The 14,579-nt window shown below is 37.8% G+C and overlaps 1 protein-coding gene across 1 annotated transcript in view; it reads right to left on the bottom strand.

Annotated features, from left to right (window-relative positions):
• Window positions 1-14,579, bottom strand: part of LOC124605988 (transcriptional regulator ATRX homolog) — a 493,634-nt gene that overhangs the window by 404,755 nt on the left and 74,300 nt on the right. The window contains exons 5-7 of the mRNA XM_047137952.1: window positions 11,684-11,812; window positions 7,259-7,404; window positions 6,317-6,389 (exon numbers count right to left, since the gene is read on the bottom strand). Of these exons, the coding sequence (XP_046993908.1) occupies window positions 6,317-6,389; window positions 7,259-7,404; window positions 11,684-11,812 (348 nt within the window). The remainder of the gene's footprint in view (window positions 1-6,316; window positions 6,390-7,258; window positions 7,405-11,683; window positions 11,813-14,579) is intronic.

Consider the following 14,579-nt stretch of genomic DNA (forward strand, 5'->3'; position numbering starts at 1 on the left):
CATATTATTGAGACCTGAATACATTTTTGATTATCGCATTAAACTTTTTTTTCAGTTTCTGGAACTGAAAATACATTATGTTTTCTTAACCATTATGTTTCTAGTTCAGTTGACATAATATTTGTACTATCATTCTGTTTTGGAGTAGATTGGCACTAAATCATGCTAACAATAATGCTGTGCTGGAAAAAATGGTATGTATGTCAAATTAGTTATTGGGAAAATGTGAAGTCAGATTTCTCGTTTCTACAGTCAGTGGTTAAAGATCAGCCATACTGAAGAACAGAAGTGTTGTTGATCTTTGTGTTGGAGATAATGAGCTACACGAGATAACGTATGTCATGTAGAAGAGTTTTCACTAATTATCTCATGCAGCCTTTAATTGTTAACCACTGGAAGAAGAAGAAGAATGTTTTGTGTAAAGTCAGATCACATAATGTTTTGAATATATTGAGGGGGAAGCAGTGAGGTACGCTCTTGCCACAATCTCGATGAAGTAGTAATGATAAAAATTCACTAGTGATAAAATTGAAATACAGATATTTATTATGTTCATGATGGTGCACTTATGTAATTGAGTTGAAGTGTTGAGGATTATGATGATGTCATGCTTTGAAGCACTAGCAGTAGCCATGTTTTCAGGTTGAACTATGGGAAGTCAGGTCTGCCTATTATGCAAACAACTGTTTATAAATGCCCAAACATTTCAGCATCTTTGTGGGCTCATCAGTGGGTATTTTTATTGAGTTATGTAAAATGCAAACATTTTTAGGTAATAATTATTCTAACAAAATTAGGCTTACAAACAGTTTATGTCTGTTCAAGTTATTACCTTATTTTTCTACATCACTGGGTTCTATAGGAGCCTTTTTACATTACTGTATACCGGTAGCTTACCACATGCAACTAAATGATGTTATCGTGAGGTGTGAGGTTGGTTACTGACCTAATGAATCTATCTATGAACATAAATTTGTTGCAAGAATATATTTTGCAGCTATAGCTTGTAGTTACTTACAGTTATTTTCGAAGCATCAGTCTTCATCTGCATGCTGCTCTGTCATGGAAATACATATAGATTTCCAACACCTATTTCTGAGGAACTCCATTTGTAAGTTATACTTTTTCAACATTTATGTTGTTGCTGTTTGTCTAGTGCTCGCTGATGTTTTCATATCAGTTTCACACCAAATTTGAACTTTGTTTAGTTTCTCTCTGCTTGTTTCTGTATGTGGAATCATCTTTCTGTTTAAATTTGTGGTATAGGGTGTGGCTGGATTTTAGTATTTATAAATCTGTTTCTACTTTAGTAGGATGGTGGTTCTGGGCTATTAATTGGTCAGCAAATGTACTATGGGAGCTGTTACCTTTTAGAGGTCTGGGGTGCTCTGAATATCTCATTTTAAAGTTTCCACATGTTTTCCCTATGTAGACTAACTGAAAAGAGTTGCATGGAAGTTTGTATATGCGTGATTTGTTGAATCAATAAGTGATTACTTCCTGTGTTTGAAGTTTTTTCTGTGTCCTATTTGAAGACCTGTTTTTTTTAACCGTTTCATTATTGTAAAGCGAGTATAAGTGTTTTGTTTTATGTGTGGCTTCTTGCTCTGTTGTGTCCTTTGTGCAGTCATCGTCTATTGTTCAGTTCTTGTGTGTTCTTGTGCAAGGTCTTGTATGCATATGGCATGTTATTGCCTTGTCATTTTACGTAATTTTTAGTCTAGTTTCTTTATTACAAACATCTCATGAAGATTCTGCACAGTTATTTGTTTTACTGTGTTTAACTTCTGTGTGCAGTGCAGTTTGTTCATCAGGGTTTGGTTCATCTTTGAAGCATACCGTATTTACTCGAATCTAAGATGCACTTTTTTTCTCTCCCCTTGAATTTCGAGTCTCAAATTTCAGGTGCGGCTTAGATTCGAGTAAATACGGTAATCGGAAGCTTGTTCATTTGTGTGTCAATGGAAAGTTAGATTGATTGTGAACGGTGGTCCATGCAGTTGAGACTTGTAAAATCATGTGCGTAATGGTTTGTATTGACTGAGTCACGTGGGAATGTACTTACACAGAAATATAAGTAATTTACATGATAACTGCAAGTTTGGTCACTGACAAGACGAAATATAATGTGGTATCTGTAGATTTGTAGGGTTTGTGAATGAGAATCAGTACTAATGCGTGGATTAAACAGGCAACTTCATAATAATTAAAAGTGGAATTATGGATGAATGGTGATTAACTAAAGAGTAATGATGAAGTAATGTTGTTGTTGTCTGCTGTGTCCACTGTTATTTATAGTACACAGCTAGGCCTTCACAGGGTGCTACATGTCACACCAGTCTCTATTGTGACACCACAAAGTTCTGATCAGTCGTCACACAGATAGAGCACGTAACAGGTACCTTATTATGCTTCCGCCACAAGACTTAAAAATGGTCCACTACATATGGCAACAGTTGCAGTCCACTACATATGGTGACAGTTATATCTGCCGCCACAAAGGATGATGACACCAAGGACTACTTGCTGCATCCGCCAAATAGTTCACAGATGCAATATTCTTCTGCTGTACGCACATAAAAGTGGCCGCACAGCTTCACTCAGCCAGATGTCACAGCTGTAGCATATCATCAGTCGCCGAACAGCTACCCACAGCTGCCACAGTCATAGCCCAGCAACTAAGAATGAGTGCCAGAGGTTGAAAATACCGCTACAGTTGTAAAGTTCTTTTATTATCACATGGCCGGTTTCAGACTCTTATAAGCCCATCTTTAGGTGTCGTAACTTAGAGCTGTAGCCCACGAGTGTTGTGGTGGATGTGTACAAGGCGCGGTGTGCTACATACAAGCGCTCGTCATGTACGTCATGGAACTTGCTTCAGCTTATGTCTTTCAGAACTGTGTTGAATTCTCGCAATATCATATCTCTCATCTTGTGAGCTTTTACTTCCACTTCTTTCTCAACAATATTACCTTCAAGTTTGTTTTGCTTATATACAATTTCTACATATTCCTTCCCTTTTCCCCTTGGTACTGGCTTGCCATCTAAGCCTTTATCATTTACATTGCTGCTTCTCATTTCTTCAAACGCTTCTAATTTTCCAATACGCTGCATCTGTCTTTCTCACAGTCAAACCTGATTATATAGCCTTGCATTTCTCATCTTGCCATTCTTGCTATGCCAGTTTGCACCTCCTGTAAAACTCAATTTTTAGACTTCTGTATTCCCTTCCGTTTGCTTCATTTGCTGGAATTTTATACCTCCTTTTGTCAATTAAATTCAGCATCTCCAGAGTTATTCATGGATTTGTACTTGGCCTTGTCTTTTTAGCTATGTGATCCTCTGTTGCCTTTCCTATTTCATCTACCAAAGTTACCCACTTCTTTCCTATTGTGTTCCTTACCCTTGTTTTAGTTCAACAGTGCCTAATGCTCCCTCTGACAGTCTCAACAGCCTCTGCTTCCTTCAATTTATACATGTCGCACCAACTTTATTTCCAACATATCTGCAGTTTTGTCACTTTTAGTCTGCAGTTCATAAACAATATGTCATGATCAAAGTCCACATCTGCCCCTTGAATGCCTTACAGTTTACAATCTGATTCTGAAATCTCTGTCTTATCATATCATTATATAATCGGTCTGAAATCAGGTCTCTTCCATGTATACAAGCTTCTTTCACACTTCTTAAATCAAGTATTAGCATTATTACATTATGCTTTGTGGAAAATTCCACCAGCTATCTTCCTCTTTCATTCCTTTTTCCCAGTCAATATTCTACTATTTTTCTTTCTCCTACTATCGAATTCCATTCCCCATCAAAATTACATTTTCTTCTCCCTTAATTATGTGAATAATTCACCTGTGAAGCTTGTTGGCATATATTGAATTTACTCAACTAGAAGATGACGTTTTATCCCTAATTCATCATTCGAAAACTATGTAGCCACCTTATATTTGCGTATTAAACTACTGCAGCTCAGGTTGATGGTTTTACATTGTTTAAAATATTGATGTAGGTGTTGTCTTATATTTGGAGATGAAGCTTGAGTTATTGAGGTCATGTGCACATTTATTTAGAAGAATTTGGAAGGGTGGGTAGGGCAAACAATACTTGCACTTGAACAGATATGATATTTCACGATAAACCAAAGTGCTGAAACAATCACGTGACATTTGTCTCGCGTGGTGCTAGCGCAAGGGATATGTGAGAAACTATGAACTAGCCATCCTATCAATCTACTGCTCTGCTTAAAACTGGACAATTTTGTGAAACACAGAAAGACAAAGAATTTAACGCTATCACCTTAGAAACTCTTGTTGTATTTGAACAGGTTTACAGTAAAAATTCTCATATATGTATGGATATTGTATACAAACACTTTTGGCGTTGTTTAAGGAAAGTTAACACTGAAAGACAAACATGTTGTCCTTCAGAAAACATTAGTTTATTCTGAATGCACGTCAATATTTTATTTTATAAAGAGAAATGTAATGATTTACCAAGTGGGTTGCAACTGTGAAATTCTGTTGCTGTTCACGTATTAGAATACTGGGTAGAAATGTTGCCACCTTTTTATCAGCTTTGGAATAAGATGGTTACATTCAGATGAAACAAAAAAACAAAAAACAAAAAACAAAAATTAATCCTGACTCAAATGTCTACAAAACAAAATAGGTAAATCATATTAAACTGACCATAATTGTTATCATGAAGGTAAATTAAAGCAGCAAGACACATCATGGAAATAGTACCAACAGATGTCACTAGATAGCAGGATGAGCGAAAGTTCGAGAATTTCACTAAATCGCAATTGGAAGCTTTCACTTATGTATTGGTGGTTGTTGTTGTTGTTGTTGTTACATATGACATGCGAACTAGAAGATACCACAGTCTGTGTTTCATGGTTGCTCAAGCACAGCATTACAGAAGAGTTGGAGAGGGAACAGTGTTACCAGCTTGTCTGAGAACTAGGATGACTGTGGGGAGGAGAGTAGTAAGTGGGCAGCACATTACATTGTGCTGCCAACCACGGAAATCTATACCATGTACTTTGGATTTTTATGACCATCTACCACATGTAAACTGCAGTGTAACTGAATCCCTTTGAATCGACATTAAAATTAGATAAATACACAACAATGGTATACATTTCTGCATGAGATGGAAGAAATCCTGCAACAATGTTGTCAACACTCACCATGAGGAGCGAAAGGGAATGTGTCACCTGTGGGTTCTATGCAGCAAATGAGAGAGCAGCACACAGATGATATACTTGGAAGCAAAAAATACTCTAATATTCTCATGTCAGTATAGAAGTGAAATCCGATACGTATTCAAGATGGGGAAACACACACAACACACACAAAAACACACACACACACACACACACACACACACACACACACACACACACAACAAAGATATAACTTGAACAGCAGTGCTATTAGGATGATGTTGCCAATTAAAAATAGTTATACAACAGACAACAGAGTTAGTATGCAGAAAAGGTGGTGAAGATAAAAATTAATGTAAACCATTTCTTTTTGTCTATATTATTTCTTGTTGTATTATCAAAATGTAGACAATCAATAAATGACTAAGTTTAAAACAGGTATAATGCTAATGTTTTAGGCAGATACTTAATGGCAATAAAACAGTCTATAGTCAGAATATGTTAAAAATGTATTTTTCTGAAGGAGCCTCTTTTTTTTCATCTTCTATTAAGGGTCATCTTATACTTTGGTAAAAACAGTAAGCTAAGCTTTTAGTACCGTCACGAGTGTTGGCTTCATGTCTATCTTAGCTACAATAATGCGCTGTTCATACAACCTCACCTTCACTGCTATTTTCTTATTCTTTACTGGACCTACTCCTGCATTACCCCTATTTGCTCTTCTAATTATAACCATGTACTCACCTGATAAAGTCCCGTTCTGTCTGCCAAAACACTTCAATAATTCCCACTATATCTAACTTCAACCTATCCATTTCTTTTTTCAAATTCTCTAGCCCACCAACATAATTAAGAAATTTAACATTCCACATGTCTACTTTGCAAAGTCAGTTTTGATTTTCCTGATGAAGAAATTCTCCTAAATAGTTCTTGCAGTTCCTGCCTGGAGATCCAAATGGTGGACTATTTTCCCAAGAAAGTGCCATCATCATCATTTAAACACAGGGTAGAGCTGCAATGCCCTCGGGAAAAGTAACAGGTGTCATTTCCCCTTGCTTTCAACAGTTCACAGTACTTGCATATATATTTGACTGTGTCGTGAGAAAAGAAAATTGTTAGAAGTTTAGCTGCTATACCCACCCTTCTTGGTACATGATTCATCCGCCTTTCCTTCAATTTCTCTAAAGCTCTCTGATTTTTCAGTCTCTGCTCCCTAGTTGAATAAAGAAGAAAACTGAATTAAATAAAGCCATACCTAACTTTTGAAAAGACCACACACAAGAATACACACATGTTAACACAACACATCAATACTTTATGATAAAGCGTATTTTGTAGTTTTTTCATGCATCATGATAAACAAAGGTAAATTATAAAAGTTTATTTGCAAACATTATTTTAAATAAAATACTCCTGTTCAAAGAATCATATTGTTGACATGTTAAGGCACAAGAACACACTATCTGAATTCTGCAATGAGATAACATTTAACACAAGTTTAATGATAAACCAGTCAGCAAACTGTTACCAGAAATATTTATTCTATTGCAGGATCTTTATCTTTATGATGTCCACTATGTATGTCAGCTTTGTAAACACACCAGCATCAAGTCCTCGATAACCATTTCTATTGGTACATACGTATGAAGAAATGTTTCTTAGTATGTACAGTGTCTCTCAAGGTAAAATGTCGTCCATTATCTAATAATATGAAACAAGGTGATGAAGGTTCAAATGCCTATCAATGACAGTGAGCTCATCATAGATAGAACACAAGATGGAAGGTGAAAAAATAGGTATGGAAAGTGGTCTTACCCCTTGGAAAAAAAAAGAACATCTGAAAATTCACCTTAAAAAGTTTAGAGTAAGCACAGAAAACATAAATCTGGACAGAAAGATTGTATTTGAACCACTGTCCTTTTTAATGAGTCCAGTGTCTTACCACTGCGCCACAAAAACTGCTTTTCAAAGGAGGTTCAATCTACTTTTAAAATAATATTGAAGTCACACTTACGATTGATATGACTATATGATAAAACATTTCTTGCCTAATAAGCTTCAGGACAAAATCGGGGCACTTACCTACGTGCTTGTTCTGAATATTTCTTTGATGCCCAACAAATTGCTCTGAGATCCCACAAAGGCTTTCCATAACAAACAAAACACTTCCAGTCCTCTGATTCTATATCCTTAAGAATCGATCGCTTCAAATTGCGCTTGATACATGCCTGGAACATAGAATGTTTGTAACGTACAGCATATGCACTGAATTAATTGTTCTTATAGCCTTATACTTACATACATATGAACAGCACATTGATTCACACATGTATTGAATCTATATCACATACACTCTGAAAAGACTGATACGTAATATATGTAATATAAACATGATCGGTAAAGGATCCTGTGACTACTGTAAGACAGTGTCACAGGTCACCCAAAAGTTTTACATACAATATATCTAAGACTTGTTAATTGACATAAACCCACCTAATGAAAGATGTAACCCTCCAAAATACGTAGTCAAAATATGGCGTACGGTGCAGGAACTTCTTTATTTTAAAGAAAAATGTCATAAAAGTGACAATATTAGAGATATCAATTTAATCTTCTTTTCTTTACAAAGAGGTTGGTTTAAAGCTATATTTCATTAGGTTTTGATAATGATATCTTGAAGGTGTTCTTTCTGCTTAATACATTTGGAGAGTTCAAATCAGAAGTTTCAGTCCACTTTGTCCAGCATTTCTCTGTCTATATAGCAGTACAAATATTGTTCCACAGCTCACCTGCAGTCTGTGGACAATTGGTATACACCAAGGATTTATAACAGCCCCGTAAGAAAAAGTTGCAGGGAGCAAAATCTGATGTTTTGTTTACTCACACATCCTACCAAATGAAAATAAGCCTCGTCAGTGAAGAACACAAGGGCATCACGAAGCAGGCTTTTGATTAAGGCTTCACATGCATTTTTTACATGGAACAAAATTGCATGGATTAAGTGTGTGCACCATTGCCAGTTTTTATAGATGAAATTTCAAGTCTTCATGAAGAAATTGTCTCACTGCACAATCATAAATTGCAAGAGCAGCTGCACATTTGCCTGATGATCGCTTGGGGGAGTTTAAACTGGCCAGCCTTACTTTCTTGACATTTTTAGCAACCTGGTGATTCTTGAATGTTCTGGTTTCTTTTCCCCCACACTATCAGTATACATAAACATGTCCACCCACATAACAATCAATTTTTTATCAGGGAGATGACCTGCAGGCACAATATTGAACTGTTACATGAATGCATGCACGGTTGCAATGACCGAATGGCCTTTGGAAAAAGCAAGTTGCCCCCTTCCAAATGCACTCAATCCCATACAACAATGAGTAATGATCACTGTGTGGTGTGCATTTCAAATAAGGATGTTCCCTCCCACGCCCTGTAATAATACGTTGTGATTGGTTACAATAATTTGTACTTTCAATGGAAATCACTCAAACATTTTTTCAGCAGTTCTAGGAGACTTTTTATATCCTTGAAATAGAAAAAATGAAGAAGGAATGCATGTTAATGGAACACACCTGAACCACATCTGTTTTTCTGATAAGGCTGTAAAATTCTTCTCTAGGGCAGGTGAATGTCAACAACAAATGAAAGAAGTTTATAGTCTGCATTTGAAAGAGGGCCTGAAAATCTATTTTAATAAGACTAAAGTCATAAATAATAAATACAATGGAGAAGAAACTTCTACCAATTAACAGTGAAGTCGTATAACTAGTTAACAGAGTGTGATTCTTGAGTTTCTCCCGGCGTATTTGATAATCAAAATATCCACGGGTATGCTGCCGGTCTATAGTGTCCAACGGGCACAATATTTCGGCGATCATACATGTCGCCATCATCAGGTGAACTGACGGACTGAGCTCCTGTGAACGTGCCGGCACGGAGATCCGTACGCTATGGCTGCTCAGAGGGAACTGGGTTCAGTCGTGGCGGCGGCCGATTTAAATACCCTCCGCCCGCGGCGCGCTCCCTCCGCCGTCCGCGCCCCGCGCCACGGTCGCGCAGTGGAACAGATTGCGACGGCGTCTGAGATGACGTCGGTGTGATGGCTCTGTCCGCCATGGCCGTCACAACTATACATTTGCTCGATTTACTCTTGATTAACCCGATCGCTGGTTCCCAAGCCTTGCTAAGATTATAGCCACAGTCACGGTTTATGAGGTCGTCATTGGTGCGAATTTCGATGGCCTCTCTAACAACGCTGCCCCAGTATTTCGACGCCTGTACCAGAATCCTCGTGCGGTCATACTCCATGGCGTGATTTTCCAACAAACAATGTTCAGTGACCGCCGACTTGCTCGGATACATCAGTCGGGTGTGCCTCTGGTGTTCACGGCATCGATCCTCGACGGTACGCATCGTCTGACCAAACCCAGGTCATCTTTGGCACTCCCCACCAGTGCACGAGTTTTATTTGGAGGATAAAACACAGATCCGACCCGGTGTTTCTTCAGAATGCGGGCGATTTTCCCCGAGAGTGGGTTTGAGGAAGGCCGGCGTGTACCAGATTCCGTGTCAATGTGGCAAGTCGTATATTGGTCAGACGATGCGTACCGTCGAGGATCGATGCCGTGAACACCAGAGGCACACTCGACTTATGTATCCGAGCAAGTCGGCGGTCGCTGAACATTGTTTGTCGGAAAATCACGCCATGGAGTATGACCGCACGAGGATTCTGGTACAGGCGTCGAAATACTGGGGCAGCGTTGTTAGAGAGGCCATCGAAATTCGCACCAATGACGACCTCATAAACCGTGACTGTGGCTATAATCTTAGCAAGGCTTGGGAACCAGCGATTGGGTTAATCAAGAGTAAATCGAGCAAATGTATAGTTGTGATGGCCATGGCGGACAGAGCCATCACACCGACGTCATCTCAGATGCCGTCCCAATCTGTTCCACTGCGCGACCGTGGCGCGGGGCGCGGACGGCGGAGGGAGCGCGCCACGGGCGGAGGGTATTTAAATCGGCCGCCGCCACGACTGAACACAGTTCCCTCTGAGCAGCCATAGCGTACGGATCTCCGTGCCGGCACGTTCACAGGAGCTCAGTCCGTCAGTTCACCTGATGATGGCGACATGTATGATCGCCGAAATATTGTGCCCGTTGGACACTATAGACCGGCAGCATACCCGTGGATATTTTGATTAGTTAACAGAGTTTTTGTGATTTGGGCAATTAAAGACAATGACTAGGCAGGCAGGTAGGTAAAGAAATAAACAGAAAAGTAAAAATGACATGAAGTGTTTCTGGTGAGCTATACAGATTTTCCAAAATAAAGAGTACAATGCACCTCAAACATCAAACAAGAAGTTTACAACCAATATATGTATCAAGTTTTCTCTTACGATAGTGGTACAGGGACCTTTAATGTGAAAATTATTTAAAAACTGATGTTTGCTCAGTGAGCTATGAATAAGTGCAAGTCAGAAATTATTAGTGGACGTATACACAGCAAATGAATTATGCAACAAACTGGAGCGAAGACTTAACTGTCATGGTAATGAAATTGAACAGAAAACAGAAGGAACTAAGTGAATGGACGATAAAAGGGGCGAGGTAGGTTGCATTCCAACAAACACAAAAAGGTCACAGAACCAACCTAATAGAAGATTGGACGACGACATTAGCAAAAAATTAGAAAAAAGTTATATTCCAAAATTGCAAAGAGCTGCTGATGAAATAAATCTTTATTAATTATCAATATAGTTAACAAAGATTTATTTCATCGGCTGTTTTTGGTGAGTTTGAAAAATGATTTTTTTCTAATTTGTATCAGCTATGTGGCATCACTCGCCAAATATATATGCATCATCAATAACTTGGATGTTTATCACTGAATAGCACAAATGAATGTCAACTGACTGAGGATTTACTTTTCTGTAGCCAGTTATAAGGTGATGCAATAGGGTTCAACAGTGTACACATTAAATAAGATCTGTCTCTGAGGTAAGGAATCCAGCCTAAATGTGCTCTGGGTGCATTCATGTATCTAAGAGACAAGTATTTCACTGATTTGTCATTCACTTTCAAAATTTTACCTGTTTTTACACCATGTCTTTTCCATTCACCTATCTGTTTTGAAGAACATATTTCCATGAATGTCATTTTTAAAATTCCACAATTTTACGAGGCTCGATTAAAATCTTATACTCACAAAGAAATATAAATTGAGAGGCGGGAGAGGTGAAAAACAGTGAAGAAAAGCACTGCTCTAACAACTTGGTATATACTACCCTTCATTTTCACGTTCATTCATGTATACAATGATACCATGGCAGAAAAGGACACTTCTCCTTGCTTTTTACTTTTTGCTAATTAGCTATCTTTCATTCTAAAAAAAGCAGTTTTTCTGTAATCATTAAAATATTCTTACAAGCTTAACAACTACTGTAGTTCCACTACAGTCAAAGACCACATTACTACAAGCTTGATTGCTAAATCCTTTTACCTTGCAAAAGGCACAAGTGCATTCAGCACAACAATAGAGAGTACCACCTTGGCCACACCAACGACAGTATTTGTCAGTACCATCATCATCAACGGAAAAATCACCATTTCCATAAAATCTGTAACAGTCCTACAAAAAAAATATATATATATATATTAACATATTGTGAGTAAAATATTGTGAGATCAATGTCTTTAAAACATCTAAAACTGATATGTTGATAAAGCTGATTATCAGAATGTATGAGTTTATTACAATAAATAGCTCATTGCAGTAACGGAAGTAACACTGGCTAATGTAAATGTTAAACATAGTTTTTTGTTTTCTGAATTAAATCACAAATAAAATCTAATGTGATACATATTAGTGATAAATGGCTACTTATGTGTCACTAGATTACACAATTCAGTTCTTAACTTTTAAAACAAATCTATATATGTTCTGGCAACAGAAGGTACATTTTTTATATCCATGAGTAGAAATACATAAAATGCAAAACTATAACCACAGAAAGGCAAAAAAAGATCTTATACATAGCTCACTAACTGATAGCAACAAACATTTTCGGAAGAAGCTATGTACAGAGTGTCCTAGAGGGATGATCCGTTTTCACGGATATGTCAGGAATGACCATTCAAAGCAAAAAAGTCTAGTAAACATGATCTCTAAAATGCATACCTAAGAGCTATGAGCACTTCTTCATCTTCAATACTGTGAAACACATCTATTATACTGCAATCTCTTCGTTTTCCATATTGTGGGAGGAGGTAATGTGAACTATATAAAACAAGGAAAAAATGTCCAGTTAACATGGGCTCTAAAGTGCATAGCTTAAGAGCTATGAGCACTTGTTCAGTAGAAGAGATGTGTTTCACAGTAGCGAACACGAAACACGTGCTCACAGCTCTACAGGTATGCACTTTAGACCCCATATTCAGTGGATATTTTTCTCTCATTTTGCTCCATACCACTTTTTCCCAAAACATGGAAAGCAAAAAAATGCAGAAGAAGAGACTTGTTTCACAGCATCAAAGATGAAGGAGTGTTCATACCTCTTAAGGTAAGCATTTTAGAGCCCATGTTTCTACACTTTCTTGCTTCGGATGATCGTTCCTGTCATAACCCTCAATACCAACCATTCCTCCTGGGACACCCTGTATTCTCAATAGATCTTAATCCAAAAAGAGAGACAAAAGGCTCTGAAAAAAAAAGGTAGGAAATCAGAAAGTATGCACCACAGTAGGATAATGAAAAATAAAAATAAGTTTGAGATATCAGTAGTAGGAGATATTCGAAAATCTGACAAACCAGGAGGGCCAAGTTGACAGACAAAATGCTACACATAAGCAAAAGAAAGACTGGTAATACAAGGTAAACACTGGAAGAAACACAAATCAAAGAAAGGAAAGGAGTGGGCTGCAACAGAGATGAGAAAACATAAGAATGAGACAATTAGGGAAAAAAGTAAGTGAAAAGTAGAAAAAAAAGCTAAATTCATAAGTGAATAAGGGGTTAAAACAATTGGAAAAATCACTGAGGGGATCCAAGGAAGACAATAGAACAAGAAAATCAGTTTAAGTAGTGGCCTTGGCACAGGTTGTAAAGAAGACCATCCATCAAAATGAGTCTACAGTTTTTTAGCTGAGAATGTTATACCTGTGAGCCAGAGCTCCAATTGCTCATATGGTGAAACAGGCACTGAAATAATCATTATAATGTAACACAGAATTAGTCTACTGACAGGTTCTTACACATTACCCAAGTAAACCCTCTGTGTGTCAGTTCATCCATGTTGACAACAAAGGGTTATTGCACCAACTTACAAAGCAGACTAACTGTTGCCTAGCTACTGATATTTTTAACATGGGTTGTCTCACAAGAAGTATGTCTTTGAAATAAAGTAGATCCTACACTTGATGCAAGTGATGTAGGTTGTGGTAGGAGAGTACACAGAACCAGTTTAGCAGTTTACTTTGACAAGGATCACATGGTAAGGAAATAGGCCGAGGAGGTGCACAGGAGCTGCAAGGAACAGGTGTTTCACCTGAACATGGAGACAAGTCAAAGTGCAAGTACTGTTCTTTTGCTAGCGAATTTTAACAAATGGAAAGACTACTTTCATCAGCACAAATATCAACATTAACCAACATAACATGTGAATTAGAAAAGGACCAGGTGAGCCTGGGCAGTAAAAATGATATTCCACTAAATCAAGCTTATCAGTAGCACCATGTGTCTATATGGTAAAGATATCATCAAAATTATGGAATCAATGAACTCATACACTCTAGGCTACACATCTCCAACATCTAAGCGACTCATAAAGACGATGGTATAAGATTCAGTCATCCCATTTCCCACACTCATCTGCCACACCAATATGTATGGCTCCCTCTCAAGGATGACACAATAAGTGGGGAGTATGAAATTGGTTAAGACAATGAGGAAGGACATCATAGCACTGCTTTCAAATCAGTGGTAGTTCATTGAATGCTCTGCAACACACCTGTCACATACATAATTCCATTAACTGTAGTTACAAACAAATTTCCTATGCTGACACATCCACCTTTATACTACCGACTCATCTCAAAGTCACAGTGTGTACCTTTCCTCACTGTATAACATTGATTGTGAATGATGTGGTTCCTTCTTCTAATCATCAGATCTTCCAAATACTGAAGCCACAACTTTGTCGTAGAAAATATGACTGGTTCTCACCAGTCTCTTGGCCTCAACTTATCCTGATTTCTGCTGACAAATTGGAAGAGGAGGACACTTTTTGGCAAATGACACGTATTACCTATCTACAGTGCCTGTAGATACATTCATCCATAAGTGAGATGTGTCCATAATTTATACACAATTCATTAGCTCACTATGGGCGACATTGTAG

Source organism: Schistocerca americana, chromosome 3 (genome assembly GCF_021461395.2).
Source record: "Schistocerca americana isolate TAMUIC-IGC-003095 chromosome 3, iqSchAmer2.1, whole genome shotgun sequence".
In the NCBI taxonomy this organism is placed as follows: Eukaryota; Metazoa; Arthropoda; class Insecta; order Orthoptera; family Acrididae; genus Schistocerca; species Schistocerca americana.